General features: G+C 63.2%; 1 protein-coding gene across 1 annotated transcript; it reads right to left on the bottom strand.

The window, feature by feature from the left end:
* Positions 1 to 10: 10 nt before the first annotated feature.
* PTSG_12890 (uncharacterized protein) lies at positions 11 to 19157 on the bottom strand (the record flags this gene model as incomplete). The annotated part of the gene is made up of 3 exons (XM_004989666.1): positions 11 to 2087; positions 2149 to 10706; positions 10743 to 19157. Coding segments are annotated over 3 exons (19050 nt in total), but the record flags the coding sequence as incomplete, so codon positions are not given.
* Between the last annotated feature and the right edge of the window lie 974 nt (positions 19158 to 20131).

Genomic DNA, 20131 nt, shown 5'->3' with positions numbered 1-20131 from the left:
GCAGCGCAACGCCGCGGATGGTGACGTGAGTGCCCTCCTGACCGCTCACAGGGGCAATGCCCGAGATGTTGCCAGCTGCAGTGTACGTCCACGCATCCGCAGCCACAACAGGCGCGCCATCCGCAGACGTCACAACCACGTCCCCGAGTCCAGGCACGCCCTCGCCAGCACGCGCACGCACGTGCGTGTCGTTTGCGCTCAGAACAACAGCAGCCACACCGCTGAGGTGGACCGCACCGGCATCGCGCGAGCCGCTCAAGAGCCCTGTGCCCACAATGTCAACGTACGTGCCACCCTGTCCAGACATCGGCGTTACTGTCAGAATGCGGCCAGGTGTCACGTACTGCCAGGCGTCATACTGGACGACGACAGCACCAGTGTCAGAGTGCAGCACAACATCTCCAACGCTCGTGGCGTTCGATGCCTGTGCAATGACCACAACTTGCCCCGCTGTCGCAGACTCAACCTGTGCCTCAACGCCAGCAAGCTCCACCAGTGACACCGACGACCCTCCGCCAAGCAGGTTCGTGCCCACGATCGTGACGCGCGTCCCAAAGCTGCCTCGGCTTGGCATGACAATGTTAATGTCACCAGCATCCATGTAAGTCCAGACTACTCCGGCAGGACCGCCATAAAACGCACCCGAAGACGTTGTGACGTTGATTCCACCAGCAGGAGCAGACGCAGGTGGCTGAGCAGCACGTGCAATCACCACTGACTCGTTGAAGGATACGATGGTGGCTGAGACGCCGGCAAGGCGAACCTCAGACACAGACGCAGCACCAGCCAAGAGGTTGCTGCCACGAATCGTCACCAAGGTACCAGCCTGCCCTGTCAAAGGCGTCACAGAACTAATCACAGCCTGTGCAACGTACGTCCACAAGTCAGCTTGCTCCACGACAGCGCCCGTGTCCGCGGTGAGCCGCACGTCAACTGGTCCGGCCGGGGAGCCACGACCCGCAACAACACGCGCAAAGAAGTTGTTACGGTCAAGAAGACGTGCCACAACTCCACCCAGGCGCACTTGAACCAGGTCCTCACCGTGACCCAGCAGATCCTGGCCCAAAATCAGCACTTCAGTGCCCTCATGACCAGAAGTGGGTGTGATGGACGAGATCTGTCCGCGTCGGCGGTACTCCCACGCACCAGCAGCCTCAACACGACCAAGCGTGTCAGCTACAAGCACGACATCGCCAACACCAGCAGATGCATGCGCGGCAACAACAACAACTTGCGTTGCGTTTGCTGACTCGATCTCAGCTTCCACGCCAGCCAGGCGCACTTGTGTGAGATTCACGCCGTCAGCCAGCAATGTGTGCCCAGTGATCGTCACGCGTGTACCTGCCTGGCCGTAAGCCGGCGACACAGCCTCAACGACTCCAGCTGGAAGCACTTGGAACGCATCTTCCAAGCGCACCCAAGCACCACTGTCAGATTGCAGCCGCACCTGAACGAGGCTAGGTGCACTTGGGCCCACACGCACAACAACGACACTGTCGGATGACGCCTCGACGCTCTCGGCTTCCGTCGCTCCAAACCAAGCAGTCGCCGTCCTATTGCCGCCGCCCAAAAGGCCAGTTCCAGAGATGGTGACCAGTGTGCCAAGGAGGCCAGAGCTGGGCTCCACGCCTGTAATGACGGCAGGCTCCAAGTACGTCCACGCCTGGCTCAATGTAACCGTCGCACCACTATCAGCAGACAGCACAACTCCACCCGTGGAGCTCGTGTTCAATGCAGATGCAACCACGACCACCCGCGTGTCCGAAGAGCTCAGTACTTCGCTCACAGCGACGCCACTCAAGCTGCCAGACACAACCTGAGATCCGCCACCAAGGAGGTTGTTGCCACTCACAGTCACAACAGTGCCTTGCTGGCCAGAGCTGGGTGTAACGTCTGTGATCACGGGAACGTCCGTGTAGTTCCATGCAGCGTCCAGCGACACCTCTGCGCCAGTGTCTGCGCGAACAACCACGCGGCCGTCGCCGGCGCTCGCGCTTCTGTTCGCAACAACAGTCACAAACGTCTCCTGGTCCCCGTCCACGACAGCAGACGCAGCCGTCCCGCCGAGAATAACCTCAACAATCCGGCTCCCGCCCGCCCAGCAGCACACGCCCAGTCACATTCACAAGCGTCCCAGCCTGTCCAGACCCGGGCGTCACACTGTCAATCGCGCCCGCGTCAACTTGCGTCCACGCAGCTGCCTTGCGAACCTCAGCGCCCGTGTCAGCCACAACCACAGCATCGCCCACAGCGCCGCCAACGCCGCCAGCACCAACGCGCACAACCACCTCAAGTGCGCCCGAGGTCAGCACCTCACACGGCACCCCGCCCAGGCTCACCTGCCCAGCAGCGCTACCGCCACCAAGCAGGCCATTCCCAGACAGCGTCACCACCGTGCCAACGCGGCCAGAACTCGGCTGCACAGCCTCGATCACGCCAGCCACAACGTACGTGAACCCGCGCCCGCTCGACGCAAGCCCGCGCACCACAGCACCAGTGTCTGCCGTAATCTCAACGTCGCCCGTCACATTGCTGCCGGCACCGGCAACAGCCACAACAACGCTCTCGTTCGACCACAGCACCTGCTGCGCCTCCACGCCACTCAGGCGCACAGCCGCAGCTGCACCGCCGCCGCCCAGCAGCCCGCTCCCGCGCACCGTCACCACAGTGCCCGCGCTTCCGCTCCCAGGCTCAACGGCAGAAACAACGCCCGGCGCAACATAGCTGAACCGCCCAGCCGCCTCCACCGTCGCCCCGCTCGCAGACTCAAGAAGCACATCGCCGCCCGCAACAGCGCCGCTGCTCGCCTCCGCTGCAACAACTACCTCGCTGCTGTTCTGCCGCAAGATCACGCTCGTCCACACCCCAGCAAGCCGCACCCGAGCAACGCTGCCGCCGCTGCCATCAAGCCGCTCGCCCCGGATCGTCACAAGCGTCCCGCCGTGCCCACTGCTCGGCTCAACATCGCTGATCACGCCCCGCGCAACATACGAAAACAGGCCGCTCCCAGACACCTCAGCACCCGTGCTGCCAAACACGCGCACGCTGCCGTTGGCCCGCGAAACGCCGCCCGCAATCGCCCCAGCAACAACAACAATCTCGCTGTCGCTGTCAGACACAACCTGCGTCGCCTCAACGCCAGCCAGCACAACTCGTGCCGTGCTCGCCGCGCCGCCGCGCAGGCCGCTCCCGCGCACCGTCACGCGCGTGTCAACCTGCCCAAAGCTCGGCTCAACCTCGCTGATCACGCCGGGCGCCACGTACGTCCACTCCGCAAGCCCGCTCGTGCCGTCCTCAAGAACAACCGTCGCACCAGTGTCCGCAATGAGAACAACGTTGCCAGAGCGTGCGCTGCTGCTTGCATTCGCCACCAGCACAACGTCCGTGTTGCTCGCAGACACAACTTCAGCAGCCACGCCAGCCAGCGTTGCACCAACCAGCGACTGCCCATGGCCAAGCAGCCGGCTGCCGCCAATGCGCACCACCGTTCCAAAGTGCCCAGACGCAGGCACAACGCTCGCAATCGAGCCCGCACGCCGGTACGTCCAAGCATCCCGAAGAACAACCTGCCGTCCGCTCGCAAGCTCAATCTCAACGTGCCCAACCGCGTCAGCAAACACAGTCCGGTCGCCAGCAACAACAACAACCTCGTCGCTGCTGTTCCGCAGGATCGCGCTCACTTCCACGCTGCCAAGGAGCACCCGTGACACGTCGCCCTCGCCGCCAAGCAAGGCGCGCCCGCTCAGCGTCACAACCGTGCCGCGCTGCCCAAATGCAGGCTCAACGCTCTCAATCACGCTGTAGGTCCATGCATTCGTCAGCCGCACGCTCACGCCAGTGTCCCCAACAATCACAACGTCGCCGCTGCTCGTCCCGGGGAACGCGCGCACCACAACGTCCGTCTCATTCGATGTCAGCACAAACGCCGCCACGCCAGCCAGCGTCACGCGAGAAGCACTCGTGCCGCCACCCAGCAGCAGCTCGCCGCGGATGTGCACCTCAGTGCCGTCCTGCCCCGCGCTCGGCGACACAGACGTGATCCGCCCTTCAGCAAGGTATGTCCACGCGTCCCCGCTGGACTCAACCATCGCGCCAGTGTCCGAAATCAGCAGCACCGGCCCAGAAAGCACCATGCCAAAGTCACGCGCAGTCGCCTCAACGCGCGCACACCCGCCGCTCACAACATCGGCCTCAAAGCCAGCAAGCAGCACGCGCACCACGCTGCTGCCACCGCCACACAGGTCACGCCCGAGCACCGTCACTCGCGTCCCGGCGCCGCCAGACGCGGGCGTCACGTCGGTGATCTCCCCAGCGGCGACGTACGAAAACACGCCGCTACGCGTCACCTCCGCACCCGTGTCCGCAGTCAGCACAACGTCGCCAGCCACAGCTGTCTCGGCGCCTGCACCAGCCGCCACAATCACCGTCGTGCTGTTCTCCTCCAACACCGTGGCTGTGCGTCCAGCCAGCGTCACGTTGACAACCGCGCTGCCGCTGCCACGAAGCCTGTCGCCACGAATCGTCACCAGCGTTCCGTGCTGGCCACTTGTCGGGCTCACCGTCGCCACAACGCCGCGCTCCGCAAACGTGAAGCCACCCGTGCTCGTCGTCGTCGCCCCAGTGTCAGCAACGATCACAACATCAACGACGCCCGCAGAAGCATCTGGCACGCGCACAACAACAGCTGTATCGCTTTCGCTCAACACGCCAGCTTCAGCGCCTCCAAGCAACACACGGTCAACCACAACACCGTGCCCGCGCAGACGCAGGCCGGTGATGGTCACAATCGTGCCCGCCTGTCCAGTGGACGGCTCCACTTGATCAATGTGGCCCTCCGTCCGGTACGCAAACAGGGAAGCCCCAGACACAATGGCACCAGTATCACTGACAACTGACACCATTCCACCAACCTCAGCACTGCTGTTGCGCTCGGCCCGCACCACAACTTGCTCTGGTCCCCATGACAGCACGCTTGCGGGTGTGCCATCAAGCGTCACGTTGACAGCCGTGTTGCCACCGCCAAGCAGCCGCGCACCAGAGATAGTCACCCGGGTACCAACCTGGCCGTATGCGGGGACAACGCCCAAAATCACGCCCTCCAGCAAGTACGTCCATCGGCCATCAACCGAGGCCAGCGCGCCGCTGTCGGCTTCCACGACGACGCTGCCCAAAACACCCATGCTCGTGTTCCTTGCTGCAACCACACGCACGAGGTCCTGGCGATCGCCAATCAGAATAGAGCTGACAGCCGTGCCGTCAAGCCACACCTGTGCAACAGCAGTCCCGTTGGCCACACCAAGCAGGTTGCTACCAGAGATGTCAACCACAGTCCCGACTTGGCCGGACGACGGCTGCACGTCCGCAATGCTGCTGGGCACAAAGTACATCCACCCACCTGGAAGCGTCACCCGGGAGCCACTCGTCGACTCAACAATCACATCACCTGTGCCCGGCATTCCGGCACCTGCACGCACCACCACGAGCGTATCACTCGCAGACATAACATGCAGCACCGGCTGTCCTGCCAGCAGCACTCGCGAAAGCGCAGCGCCGCCTCCCAGCAGCCGTTCACCCTCAATCGTCACAAGCGTGCCCTCCTGGCCGCCACGTGGGCTGATCTGCTCAATGACGCCTTCTTCGAGGTACGTGAAGCCTGCGTCGAGGCGAACAGTTGCACCAGTGTCGGCCACAAGCACAACGTCGGCTGCACCAGCACTCGAAGCGCCCGCAACCAGCACCACCGTCGTGGCATTGCTACTTTCAATCTCAGCCACAGCGCCGCCGATTTCGGCGCGCGTCACACGCGCACCACCACCAAGTAGGCGCTCGCCACTCACAACAAGGCGCGTGCCAACCTGGCCAATTTCTGGTGATACGTCTGCGATCACACCCTTCTCCAGGAACGTGAACTGTGACTCCGCCAGCGTAAAACCGCCACTCACTCCCACAACCTTCACGCGCTCGGGAACGCCGGAGGCAGGGCCATCAGGGCACACCGCCACCACAGTCGTGTCGTTTGAGGTCAGCACAGTAGACGTGAGGTCACCGAGCAGCACTGTCGCCACTGCAGACGCCGCCGCCCGAAGGCCAGTTCCTTCAATCGTGACCCGCGTGCCCACCTGGCCAGACGCAGGGCGCACGCGAGTGATCTGGCCTGGCGCCACGTAGCTCCACGCTCCGCTCGCCGAAACGGTTGCACCACTCGTTGCCACCAGTACCACACCGCCCGTCACAGCAGACAGCGATGATCCAGCAGCCACGACGACAACGCTAGCATTCGCCGACACAATCGTTGCATTCACACCAGCAAGCGTCACCTCATCCAGGCCAGCGGCGTACCCAAGCAAGTTGGCACCGCGCACAGTCACAAGCGTGCCCACAACGCCAGCGCTGGGTGCAACGTCGGCAATTGTTCCGTCAGGAAGCCCTGTCCACAAGCCGCTGCCACGAACAACCGCGTACGTGTCGGACACAAGCATCACATCGCCCGTGGTCATACTGGCAAATGACGATGTCACACGCACAACTACCGTTGAAGCTGTGGCGCCCACCACCTCCGTACTCACACCGGAGAGCGTCGCGGTGCGGATCGACGATCCGCCACCAAGCAACCGCGCTCCAGTGATGGTCACAAGCGTGCCAAGCTGCCCAGATGTCGGTGACACAGCTGCAACTTCGCCGCGCTCAAGGTATGTGAAGGCGTTGTCCGCCGAAACAAGCGCGCCAGATGACGACTCAAGCACGACATGCACAACGCCTGCAGCCCCATGGCCAGCGCGAACAACCACCAGCGTGTCATTCTCAAACAACACGTCAGCCTCACTGTCTCCAAGCAGCACACGGTGCACAAGTGCCCCAGCACCGCGCAGCGCAACGCCGCGGATGGTGACGTGAGTGCCCTCCTGACCGCTCACAGGGGCAATGCCCGAGATGTTGCCAGCTGCAGTGTACGTCCACGCATCCGCAGCCACAACAGGCGCGCCATCCGCAGACGTCACAACCACGTCCCCGAGTCCAGGCACGCCCTCGCCAGCACGCGCACGCACGTGCGTGTCGTTTGCGCTCAGAACAACAGCAGCCACACCGCTGAGGTGGACCGCACCGGCATCGCGCGAGCCGCTCAAGAGCCCTGTGCCCACAATGTCAACGTACGTGCCACCCTGTCCAGACATCGGCGTTACTGTCAGAATGCGGCCAGGTGTCACGTACTGCCAGGCGTCATACTGGACGACGACAGCACCAGTGTCAGAGTGCAGCACAACATCTCCAACGCTCGTGGCGTTCGATGCCTGTGCAATGACCACAACTTGCCCCGCTGTCGCAGACTCAACCTGTGCCTCAACGCCAGCAAGCTCCACCAGTGACACCGACGACCCTCCGCCAAGCAGGTTCGTGCCCACGATCGTGACGCGCGTCCCAAAGCTGCCTTGGCTTGGCATCACACCATCGACATCTCCAGGAGCGATGTATGCAAAGGCGTCTTCAGCAACTACTCGAGAGAGTTCGTCACTGATGACGACGACATCTCCTTGAGTGGGCAAGCCTGTGCCACGGCTTGTTCGCACGACGATGTGCGTGTTGTTTTGAGACAAGATGGTGGCATCGGTGCCTGCGAGGATGACACGAATTACCTCCGTGCCGCCGCCGAGCAGGTTGCTGCCCTGTATCGTAACAAGAGTCCCTAGCTGTCCACTGCTTGGAGCGACAGTATCGATCACCGCTTTTGTCAAGTACTCCCAAGCCACGGTTGACTGCACGACGCCCCCGGTGTTTGCGGTGAGGTGAATCGGGCCGCGCCCCACCGGGCCATCCTGTGCAATCACGCGAACGAACACGTTTGTTTCATCCACAATCGTGGCGGCGACACCGTTTAGGGTGACCTGCGTGATGGCGTTGCCACCGGCACGAAGGCGCTCGCCGTACAGGATCACGTGGGTGCCCTCCTGCCCACTGTCTGGGCTGGCTGCCAGGAGCACGGGCGGCTTGATGATGGAAAATTGAGCTTGTTCAATCCTGCCACCGGTGTTGCTGACGAGGACCACGGGCCCACTGGTTTGGTTTGCAAAGCCACATGCCACAACAACTTGTACCTCAGTCATGTTGAGGATTTGGGCGCGAACACCCGCGAGTAGCACCTCTGTGAGGTATGAGCCATCGCTGAAGAGGCGCTGCCCAGAGATGGTGACCCTGGTGCCCTGTGTTCCGGAGCTGGGTGAGACGGACAAAACGCTTGCAGGCGTGATGTAAGAGAAGGCACTGCTCACGGAAACGAACGCGCCTGTATCTGCAGTCAACAAAACAGTTCTGTTGGCTGACGGCGTGTCTGCATTGCCGGCCTTGAACACAACGCGCGAGTCATTGGCGAAGAGAACGCGTTCAGCAGCATCATCACCAATACGAGCAGCGACGACAGTCGTGCCGCCCCCCAGAAGGTGGGAGCCGGACACCGTAATGACCGTCCCCAGCGTTCCAGAGCCTGGGCTCACGCTGCTGATGTCGGCCGGTGCCAAGTACTCAAAGGATTGTGAGCTGGCAAACGACGCGCCGGAAGTGAGGGTGATAGTCGCCGCGCCGCTCACGCTGGTGGATGATGGCCCAGCGATGACAACAAGCGAATCAGGCGATTGCGACAGCACTTCTGACACGGTGACGCCTGCCAACTGCACTGAGGCCACACGCACGCCACCTGTGATGAGGTCACTTCCCGTAATGGTTACGCGCGTCCCTTGTTGTCCATTGGCAGGCGCAACACTCGTGATGTTCGGCAGAGGATGGAAGGTCCACACGCTGTCAGCCGACACCGTGTCGCCGGTGTCAGCAACAACGGTGACCGCTGAGTCTGGCACCGCCGGGCGAACGCCGGCTCTCACGATCACCACAGTTGCGTTTGACTGTTGAACTTCGGCCAGAGAGCCACCAAGTGTGACCTGTTGCGCAATGGTACCGATGCCAAGCAGGTCCTGGCCACGAATGGTGACCAAGGCTGTCGGAATGCCCGCCGCTGGCTCAACAGAGAGGATTTGGCCGGCGTCGACCTGTGTCCAAGCTCCGTCCACAGAACGCACGACGGCACCTGTGTCGCTAACGAGGGTAACATTGCTGGTACCCGCGGCCATGGCTGGGGCAAAAGCCTCCACGGTGGTTGTGTTGAAGTCGATGATCGTCGCAGGGACCGTTCCAAACAGGATCTGCTGCAGTGCATCACTGCCACCGAGAAGGCGCAAGCCGTGAATGGTCACGCGGGTGCCCAGTCGACCTGAGCTTGGCTGCAAGCTGTCGATGACGCCCTCCTCCAGGAACGTGAAGCCTGTCCAGAGCGTCGTCGTTGCAAGCGTGTTGGCAACGACGTGAACGTCGCGCACGCCTGCAGCGCCGCTTGGCACGACGGCAACAACGGTCGTGGAGCTGCCGCTCACAACCCGAGCACCGGCAGTGCCGAGACGAACGGAAGCGATGGAGGTGCCGCCCCCAAGAAGACGTTGGCCGGTGATGGTGATGCGTGTGCCAACCTGGCCCATGTCCGGGTCGACGCTCGTGATTGCGCCAGGGGTCAAGTACTGCCACGCGCCAGGGTCCGCCGATGTCACGAGCGCGCCCGAGTTGGCAATGACGGTGACAGCGGCTGGTGCGACTGCGCTTGCATCGCTGGCGATGACCACAGCGTGTGTGGTGTTGCTGGACACAATCTCCTGGACAGGAACGCCAGCCAGCTCAACCGCAGCGATACCCGAGGCACCGCCAAACATACGCTCACCGGTGAGGGTGACGCGCGTGCCGCCCTGTCCAGAGCTAGGGGATACGGTGTTGACCACGCCCTCCTCAAGGAACGTAAAGGAGAGGCCAGTCACGGAAGCAAACTCGGAGGACACAAGCCGCACGAGGCCTGTTTTCGGTGAGGAGCGTGGCGCGCGCACCACAACGTGTGTGTCGTTCTGCGAGAGAATGGTTGCCGATTCGTTTGCGATGGAGACCGACCTCAGGCTATCAGAGCCCATGAGCAGGTTCTGGCCCGTGACCGTGACGTGGGTTCCGAGCTGGCCGGAGGAAGGGGACACAGCGGCCAGCACGGGCGCGTCTGCGTATGTGAAGGCCGCAAGGGCGGTGATGGTTGCGCCTGTGTCGGCGACCAAAACAACGTTGCCGGTGGCGCCCGCAGTTCTTAGCCCGGCCTCCACGACAGCCACCGAGTTGGTAGCGTTGATGATGCGGGTTGCGGTAACGTTGGCCACCGTCACCTGCACCAGCCTTTCGCCGTAGCCAAGCAGTGTGGAGCCGCGAACGGTGATGAGCGTGCCGCGCTGACCGCGCGCTGGGTTCACGGATGCGATTGCGCCGGGTGGCTGGTATGTCCAGTCCGCTGTGCCTGTGCTGGTAATTTCCTGTGTGGTGGCAACCAGCACAACCTGCCCGGGCTGCGCTTGGGACACACCGGCGGCGCGGGCCACGCACACGACCTGAGTGCTGTTGAAGGAGATGATGCTGGCGGCAGAGATGCCTGCAAGCTCGACGCGCTCAAGCTGCGTGTTGTCACCAAGCAGCGCAACGCCGCTGATGGTCACGCGCGTGCCGCCCTGGCCACTGCTGGGGAATACGCGGTCAACCGTGGAGTAGGTGAAGGCATCGACGGCCCGGATCACCACGCCCGAGGTGCCCGTGATGACAACATCGCCCAGGTTCGGCTGTCCGCTTTGCGGGCCAGCGTTGATCTGAACGACGATGCGCGATGTGTTGCCATTGCTGACGATGGTGGCAGGGACACCACCAAAAGTGACCTGCGAGGCTGTGCTTGCGCCACCAAAGAGGTTGCTGCCCAGGATGCTGACCAGCTCCCCGCTCTGACCGGCAGCAGGCGTGACACTGGAGATGAAGCCCGAGGTGACGTATGTCCAGGCATCGGCTTTGGTGACCAGGGCCCCCGTGTCAGATTCCAACTCGATGGAGCCCGTGACCGGTGCACCGTATGCACCGGCCCGCACCTCCAGCAGGCCGCACGACGTCTGGGACAGGATCTCGGCCTCGACGTTGGCGAGACGCACGCGAGCGATGGATGAGCCGCCGCCGCACAGGTTGGTGCCTGTGATGCGCACAAGCGCGCCTTGCTGCCCAGTGGTTGGATCGACAATGGCGATGCTGCCAGGAGGAGAAAACGTCCATGGCGTAGCACCGCGAGTGATGGACCCCGTGTCAGACTGCAGCACAATGTCCACAGCCGTCTGCGTTGAAGGACCAGCGCCGGCGCGAATGACCACTTCCGTGTCGTTGGACGAAACAACAGAGGCGTTGAACGCGCCGAGGGAAGCGGACACCACCGCGCTTCCGCCATTGTGCAGGCGAAGGCCTGTGATGGTGAGGCGCGTGCCCTCCTGGCCCGTGCTTGGGGCGATGGAGACCACCGATGGGGGCTCGAGGTACGAGAACGGCTGCGGCGCCTGTGTGCGAGCGCCAGAGTCCGACATGACAACAACGGGGCCAGACATGGCGCTGAAGGAGAAGCTGGCCCGAACAACGACGGTGGTGTCATCCTCAGAGAGGGTGGTGGCCAGAACACCAGCCAGTGTCACGTTGGCCACGCGGTTCGCGCCGCCACGCAGGCGGGTGCCCCGGATGGTGACCAAGGTACCTTCCTGACCCACAGAGGGCGACACAGACGTGATCTCGCTCATGTTGGTGTACGTGAAGGCGCTTGTTTGCTCCACGAGCGTTCCGGACAAGGCCTCAAGCACAACGTCGCCCAAGCCAGGGGCGGCGGCGCCGGCCCTGACAACCACGCGCGTGTTGCTCTGGCTCACAACTTGCGCAGGGGAGCCTGCGATGGACACGAGCGCAAGCGCAGGCGCACCACCAAGCAGGTTAGTGCCGGTGATGGTGACGCGCGTTCCCGCCTGTCCCATGGCTGGCGTGACGCTGGCAATGGCGCCCGGGGCAATGTATGACCAGGACGCTGGCGCCACAGTCAAGGCGCCGCTGGCTGCCTCCACTGTCACCGTGGCGTTTGCAACGGCCACGGGGCTGGCCTGCGCCTGAACGATCACTTGCGTGTCACTGGAGCCGTTCAGGACCACTGCGGACACGGAAGCCAGGTGTACGGCTGCGATGCGGGCAGGGCCTGCGCCAAACAGGTTCTGACCACTGATGGTCACCCGTGTGCCGCGCTGGCCCAGAGCGGGGCTCACGGACGCGATCGTGCTGGAGGAGGTCACGGTAAAGGCGCCCTCACTCGTCACCCGCGCACCCGTGTCGGCAACAATGGTCACGTTGATTGGCCCCGGCGACGGCACTTGCTGCCCGATTCGCGCACGGACCATGAAGGGGGAGGCAAACGCCACTTCATCCGCAGAGAAGCCGCCAAAGAGCACATCTGCGGCAGTGGAGCCGCCGCCAAGGAGGTTTTGGCCCGTGATGTTGACCCACGTTCCATACTGACCAGAGCTCGGGGAGAAGAGAGTGATTTGGCCCGGCTCGATGAAGGCAAAGGCATCCTCCTGGGACACCACAGCGCCGGTGTTTGCCTCAACGGAGACGGCGCCCAAACCCTGGGCTGCACCGGCGGGCGCCTCAACAACGATGGTGGTGTCGTTGGAAGACAACACCCTCGTAGTGACTGCGCCAGCGAGGGTGATGGACGTTGCGTGATCGCCTGCGCCAAGCAGAGCGGTGCCACGAATGGTGACGCGGGTGCCCTTCTGACCAGATGCCGGGAGCACGGTGGAGATGGCACCCTCGCCAACATATTCAAACGCATGCGCACGATGCACGAGGGCACCAGAAGTCGCCTGCAGCGTGATGTTCACGAGCCCAGGCGCAGGCCCCTCTGGCAGGCGCACAACGACGCGCGTGTTGTTGGCATCCACGATGGCCGCCAGCGCGTCCTCTGCAACAACGCAAGAGGACAGCGAGGCGGCGTGGCCGAGCAGGTTGGTGCCGACAAGCGTCACAAACGTGCCGGCGCGCCCCACGGCCGGGGCGACCGTATCGATGCGTCCAGCCTGTGCGCTGGTGAAGTTGGCAACGCCACGGCTATCGACGACTGCGCCTGAGCTGGCCTGAAGAACCACGGGGCCCGTGCGCGGGGATGACACGCGTGCGCGCAACTGCACGAGCTGGGGCGTCGCGGCGATGACGTCTGCAGGCGTACCGGCAAGGGAAGCGCTGGCAAGACCATCGCTGTGAGCAAGCAGGTTCGTTCCAGTCACATTGACAAACGTGCCTTCTTGCCCAATCGTTGGAGTGACAGTGGCAATCTGCCCTGCAGCCAGGCGGTGCCATGCGTCAGGAGCGACCACGCGGCCCCCAGCAGCGCCAACCAGCACGACGTCGTCCACAACCAGCGGGCCAGCAGCGGCGCGCGCAACCACGCGGGTGTCAGTGGCAAGCAGCACTTGCACTGCAGATGTGTTGGCGATGTACACGACATCAAGGGAATCACTGCCAGCCAGCAGGCGCTCGCCGGCGATGGTCACCAATGTGCCTTCCTGCCCAGAGGAAGGGGCGACGCTGGTGATGACGCCGGGCTCGAGCAGCTCAAACGCGGTGGCGTTGGACACAAGCGCACCTGAAGCGGCCGTGAGCGTGATTGGAGCGGCGCCGGCGGCATACGGCACGCGGGGCACTTGCACCACCACCACGGAGCTCGACTGGCTCACGATTGTGGCGGTGACGGCGGGCGAGCCCAAGGACACGGTTGCAAGCGACGCAGCCCCACCAAACAAGCCACGCCCACGGATGGTGACAAAGGCATCAGCTTGTGCAGCGGCTGGCTGCACGGCGTCGATGGCGCCCTGCGCAAGCACTTCAAACTGGTGTGGCGCAGCAGTGTAGTTAGCGCCAGAGGCGGCAGTCACGGTGAGCTGGTACATGCCGGGCTCGAGTGTCGTGTTCACGCGAGCAATCACCTGTTCGGATGACGCGTACAGAATGGCCGTTTCCTGCCCGCCGATGCGGACAGACGCAAGGGCAGAGTCACCGCACAGGAGGTCTGATCCTGCGAGCGTGACGCGCGTGCCCAATTGACCAGAGGATGGGGTCACGGCCGTAACGTTGGCAGGGTCCACAAACGAAAACCCCGCTGTCCGCGTAACCTTGGCACCGGTGGTGGAAACAAGCTCCACGTTGCCCGTTGTCGCCGCCGGAACGGCGGGGGCAATGACCACCACCTTCGAGTCGCTCGCCGACACGATGCGCAACACGTCCTCGCCAGCCAGGCGAACACGCTCGAGGCCAGGCGCCCCAGAAAACAGCCCCAGGCCCACGACAGTCACGCGCGCATAGGCCTGGCCCTGTGCGGGGAGCACGGCGTGAATCTCACCCACGGGAACATACGCCCATGCGTTGTCCAGGACGGTGACGCTGCCCGTGTTGCTGGAGATGATGACATCTCCAAGGCCTGGGTCGCCCGCGCGAGCCACGACTTCAATCACCGTGTTGTTGTAGTGCACCAGCGTGGCGTCAACGCCGGCAAGGGTCACAGAGATGATGCGTGTGCCGCCACCGAGCAGGTTGCTGCCCTGGATGACCACGCGCGTGCCGCCAACACCAGACGAAGGGGATACGGCGGTCACATTGCCGCGCGGCACAAACATAAAGGCGTCGCGCTTGGTTGTCACAGCGCCAAAGGTGGTCGTCAGCGAAACGTCGACGAGCTCGCTCGTCGCTGGAGCCTGAGTCAGGACAACGCTCACAAAGTAGTCAGTCTCCCGCACAATGCGAGCGGGGTACGAGCCAAACGAGACGTTGGTCACAGCAGGGCTGTGCGCGCGCAGATGTGTGCCGTACACGACAACCTCTGTTCCTTCGCGCCCGGAAGACGGCGTCACGTCTGCAATCACGCCAGGCGAGTATGCGCGGAACGAGGACGCAAGCACATGACGTACGCCCGTGCCGGTTACCAGCGTCACGTCCAGCAGCTCGTGGGACACGTTGGTGACCCGGAACACAATGCTCGTGTCAGACGCAGCCAGCAGCGTTGCCGGTGTGTCGCCGAGCAACACGCGCTCCACAGCAGAGGCCGTGTCGTTGAAGCCAGAGCCGTCAATGGAAACGATGGTCCCAACCTGGCCAGACGATGGAATGACGCTGGCCACAGAAGCCGGGCGCAGGTAAGCAAAGGCGTCACTCTGCACAAAGGCGGCGCCAAGCCCGGTGACGATGACAACGTCGACGGTTGTATTGGAGGCGGAAAAAGGCGCCTCAACCACAATGAGTGTGTCGGCTGCCGATTGGACGACAGCTGGTGTGGTGCCAAAGAGCACAGCTTGCACATCGTCGGCTCCACCAAGCAAGTCGCTGCCAGCCAAAGACACAACCGTGCCAAGCTGACCGGTGTTTGGTGTGATTGATGACACGAAAGGCGATGGAGACACCGTGACGGTGGCGGCGAGCAGTGTTCCGCGCGCAGACGTAAACTGCACGGTGGTGTCGCCGACAGCGCTGGAGCTTGGAAGCGTCACAAATACGTGCGTCGCGTTGATGGCGGAGAAGGCGGCTGATTGCCCAGCAACAGTCACCACAGCCAAGGAATCGCCAGGCTGAATGAGGTGGCTGATGACAAACATGATGCGGGAGCCCGCCGCGGCACTTGAAGGATACGTGCTCTCAACCGTGGGAACGTCCGTGTAGTTCCATGCAGCGTCCAGCGACACCTCTGCGCCAGTGTCTGCGCGAACAACCACGCGGCCGTCGCCGGCGCTCGCGCTTCTGTTCGCAACAACAGTCACAAACGTCTCCTGGTCCCCGTCCACGACAGCAGACGCAGCCGTCCCGCCGAGAATAACCTCAACAATCCGGCTCCCGCCGCCCAGCAGCACACGCCCAGTCACATTCACAAGCGTCCCAGCCTGTCCAGACCCGGGCGTCACACTGTCAATCGCGCCCGCGTCAACTTGCGTCCACGCAGCTGCCTTGCGAACCTCAGCGCCCGTGTCAGCCACAACCACAGCATCGCCCACAGCGCCGCCAACGCCGCCAGCACCAACGCGCACAACCACCTCAAGTGCGCCCGAGGTCAGCACCTCACACGGCACCCCGCCCAGGCTCACCTGCCCAGCAGCGCTACCGCCACCAAGCAGGCCATTCCCAGACAGCGTCACCACCGTGCCAACGCGGCCAGAACTCGGCTGCACAGCCTCGATCACGCCAGCCACAACGTACGTGAACCCGCGCCCGCTCGACGCAAGCCCGCGCACCACAGCACCAGTGTCTGCCGTAATCTCAACGTCGCCCGTCACATTGCTGCCGGCACCGGCAACAGCCACAACAACGCTCTCGTTCGACCACAGCACCTGCTGCGCCTCCACGCCACTCAGGCGCACAGCCGCAGCTGCACCGCCGCCGCCCAGCAGCCCGCTCCCGCGCACCGTCACCACAGTGCCCGCGCTTCCGCTCCCAGGCTCAACGGCAGAAACAACGCCCGGCGCAACATAGCTGAACCGCCCAGCCGCCTCCACCGTCGCCCCGCTCGCAGACTCAAGAAGCACATCGCCGCCCGCAACAGCGCCGCTGCTCGCCTCCGCTGCAACAACTACCTCGCTGCTGTTCTGCCGCAAGATCACGCTCGTCCACACCCCAGCAAGCCGCACCCGAGCAACGCTGCCGCCGCTGCCATCAAGCCGCTCGCCCCGGATCGTCACAAGCGTCCCGCCGTGCCCACTGCTCGGCTCAACATCGCTGATCACGCCCCGCGCAACATACGAAAACAGGCCGCTCCCAGACACCTCAGCACCCGTGCTGCCAAACACGCGCACGCTGCCGTTGGCCCGCGAAACGCCGCCCGCAATCGCCCCAGCAACAACAACAATCTCGCTGTCGCTGTCAGACACAACCTGCGTCGCCTCAACGCCAGCCAGCACAACTCGTGCCGTGCTCGCCGCGCCGCCGCGCAGGCCGCTCCCGCGCACCGTCACGCGCGTGTCAACCTGCCCAAAGCTCGGCTCAACCTCGCTGATCACGCCGGGCGCCACGTACGTCCACTCCGCAAGCCCGCTCGTGCCGTCCTCAAGAACAACCGTCGCACCAGTGTCCGCAATGAGAACAACGTTGCCAGAGCGTGCGCTGCTGCTTGCATTCGCCACCAGCACAACGTCCGTGTTGCTCGCAGACACAACTTCAGCAGCCACGCCAGCCAGCGTTGCACCAACCAGCGACTGCCCATGGCCAAGCAGCCGGCTGCCGCCAATGCGCACCACCGTTCCAAAGTGCCCAGACGCAGGCACAACGCTCGCAATCGAGCCCGCACGCCGGTACGTCCAAGCATCCCGAAGAACAACCTGCCGTCCGCTCGCAAGCTCAATCTCAACGTGCCCAACCGCGTCAGCAAACACAGTCCGGTCGCCAGCAACAACAACAACCTCGTCGCTGCTGTTCCGCAGGATCGCGCTCACTTCCACGCTGCCAAGGAGCACCCGTGACACGTCGCCCTCGCCGCCAAGCAAGGCGCGCCCGCTCAGCGTCACAACCGTGCCGCGCTGCCCAAATGCAGGCTCAACGCTCTCAATCACGCTGTAGGTCCATGCATTCGTCAGCCGCACGCTCACGCCAGTGTCCCCAACAATCACAACGTCGCCGCTGCTCGTCCCGGGGAACGCGCGCACCACAACGTCCGTCTCATTCGATGTCAGCACAAACGCCGCCACGCCAGCCAGCGTCACGCGAGAAGCACTCGTGCCGCCACCCAGCAGCAGCTCGCCGCGGATGTGCACCTCAGTGCCGTCCTGCCCCGCGCTCGGCGACACAGACGTGATCCGCCCTTCAGCAAGGTATGTCCACGCGTCCCCGCTGGACTCAACCATCGCGCCAGTGTCCGAAATCAGCAGCACCGGCCCAGAAAGCACCATGCCAAAGTCACGCGCAGTCGCCTCAACGCGCGCACACCCGCCGCTCACAACATCGGCCTCAAAGCCAGCAAGCAGCACGCGCACCACGCTGCTGCCACCGCCACACAGGTCACGCCCGAGCACCGTCACTCGCGTCCCGGCGCCGCCAGACGCGGGCGTCACGTCGGTGATCTCCCCAGCGGCGACGTACGAAAACACGCCGCTACGCGTCACCTCCGCACCCGTGTCCGCAGTCAGCACAACGTCGCCAGCCACAGCTGTCTCGGCGCCTGCACCAGCCGCCACAATCACCGTCGTGCTGTTCTCCTCCAACACCGTGGCTGTGCGTCCAGCCAGCGTCACGTTGACAACCGCGCTGCCGCTGCCACGAAGCCTGTCGCCACGAATCGTCACCAGCGTTCCGTGCTGGCCACTTGTCGGGCTCACCGTCGCCACAGCGCCGCGCTCCGCAAACGTGAAGCCACCCGTGCTCGTCGTCGTCGCCCCAGTGTCAGCTGTAACCAGCACGTCGCCGGTCTCCGGTCCATGGTCTGGAGCGACTACCACAATCTCGGTGTCGGTAGCACGGAGAATGGCTGCGGAGGTTCCAGCTAGTTGCACCTCTGCAACAGCTGAGCCGCCGCCGAACAAGCGCGTGCCGAGGATGGTAACGACGGTTCCGAGCTGGCCCGTGTTTGGATTGACGCCGGCGATGCTGCTCTGGTTGAGATACGTGAAGGCATCGTTCGCGGTGACCACTGCACCAGTGTTGCTGCGAATGGTGACGTGGGACAGGCCCGGGTCACGGGCTGGGGCGCGCGCGACGAGGTGCGTGCTGTTGTACAACACGACCGTCGCCTGCTTGCCGCCCAAGGTCACGTTTATCGGCGAATCGCCCCCGCCGAGGAGCTCGTAGCCGCGGATGGTGACCAAGGTGCCGACTTGTCCCGAGGCCGGGCCCACGCTGTCGATGCGCCCAGGGTTGATGTACTGCCAGGCGTTTGGGCTGACTGCGGTTGCACCCGTGTTTGCCTCGAGGACGACGTCGCCCTCGCCGGCTGTGCCTTCGGCCGCGATGACGACGACCTGGGACTGGGATGTTCCTTCGACGATTTCCGCAGGGACACCTGCGAGCCGAACGGAGGTGATGGCCGTGCCAACCTGACCGAGCAGGTTGCTTCCATAAATTGTCACACGTGTGCCTGCCTGACCCGATGCCGGCTCGTCGGAGTTCATGCAGGGCTGGGCAACAGCCAGGCTTGAGCTGGCTGTGAGAGTCAGAAGTAGAAGAAGAAGAAGAGAAGCGACGAGTGCGCGTGCACCGCGTCGCTGTCGGATGTTCCGGCTCATGCTGCACGCAAGGTGTGGTCGAAAAATGTGGGTGGGTGGGGGCGTGAGAAATGGCTGTGAGCAAGTCAGGTTTGGGTAGAAGGGGGGCGGGGAGGGCAAAGAGAATGTGGTGATCTATTGTGTGTGTGTGCGTGCGTGCGTGCGTGTGTGTGTGTGTGTGTGTGTGTGTGTGTGTGTGTGTGCGTGTGTGTGTGTGTGTGTGTGTGTGTGTGCGTGTGTGTGTGTGTGTGTGTGTGTGTGTGCGTGTGTGTGTGTGTGTGTGTGTGTGTGTGTGTGTGTGTGTGTGTGTGTGTGTGTGTGTGTGTGTGTGTGCCACTAAACACGAGGAGGAAGGGAAGCAGTGCAGAAGGAGGGAGGGAAGTAGGGGTGTATCGTGCTTTTGTGTTGTGTGTGCGATCGATCGCGACGTCGTCGTGCTGTTGACGAACCTTGTTGAGACCGGGGAAAAAGAGTCAAGGGTGTGCATCGGCATGATGCACTTCATGTGTCTGCTGTCCGACGGTCGGGCCGCAGCGTCAGAATAAAGTCAAGGGGAGATGAACCACCCCAAGTCAAGAAGAGAAAGGGGGGGGGAAGCTGAAGGGGTACAGATGAGCAAACCCCCCAGCGCGTGGCTCCCCTTTGGTAAGTTGATGGACGAAGGGAAGAAACAGCCAACGCTTGTCGCACGAGAGTGGATTGGTGAATGAACAACGTGCAAACATGCACGCAACAAGAGACAAAAGGTTGGAATGGAACGCTGAGTTAGTTCAGCAAAGTGTGAGGAACCACAACAAGCAGTCAACAACAACGTCAACGACGCGTGCTGTTGTTGTGATTGCAGTGAGAAGGCAATCACACACACACACACACGAGCACACACAAAGAAGTGAGCGTGTGTGGTGGTAGGTCAAAAAAGGGAGCACACAGGAAAGCCGAGAGGCAGAACCCTCTGTGCTGGTCAGTGTGGCTCACACCCACAACACAACCCACGC

Source organism: Salpingoeca rosetta (genome assembly GCF_000188695.1).
Source record: "Salpingoeca rosetta unplaced genomic scaffold supercont1.28, whole genome shotgun sequence".
NCBI classification, from domain to species: Eukaryota; class Choanoflagellata; order Craspedida; family Salpingoecidae; genus Salpingoeca; species Salpingoeca rosetta.
Note: the sequence above shows the minus strand (reverse complement) of the source record. Positions and strands in the feature narration are given on the sequence as shown.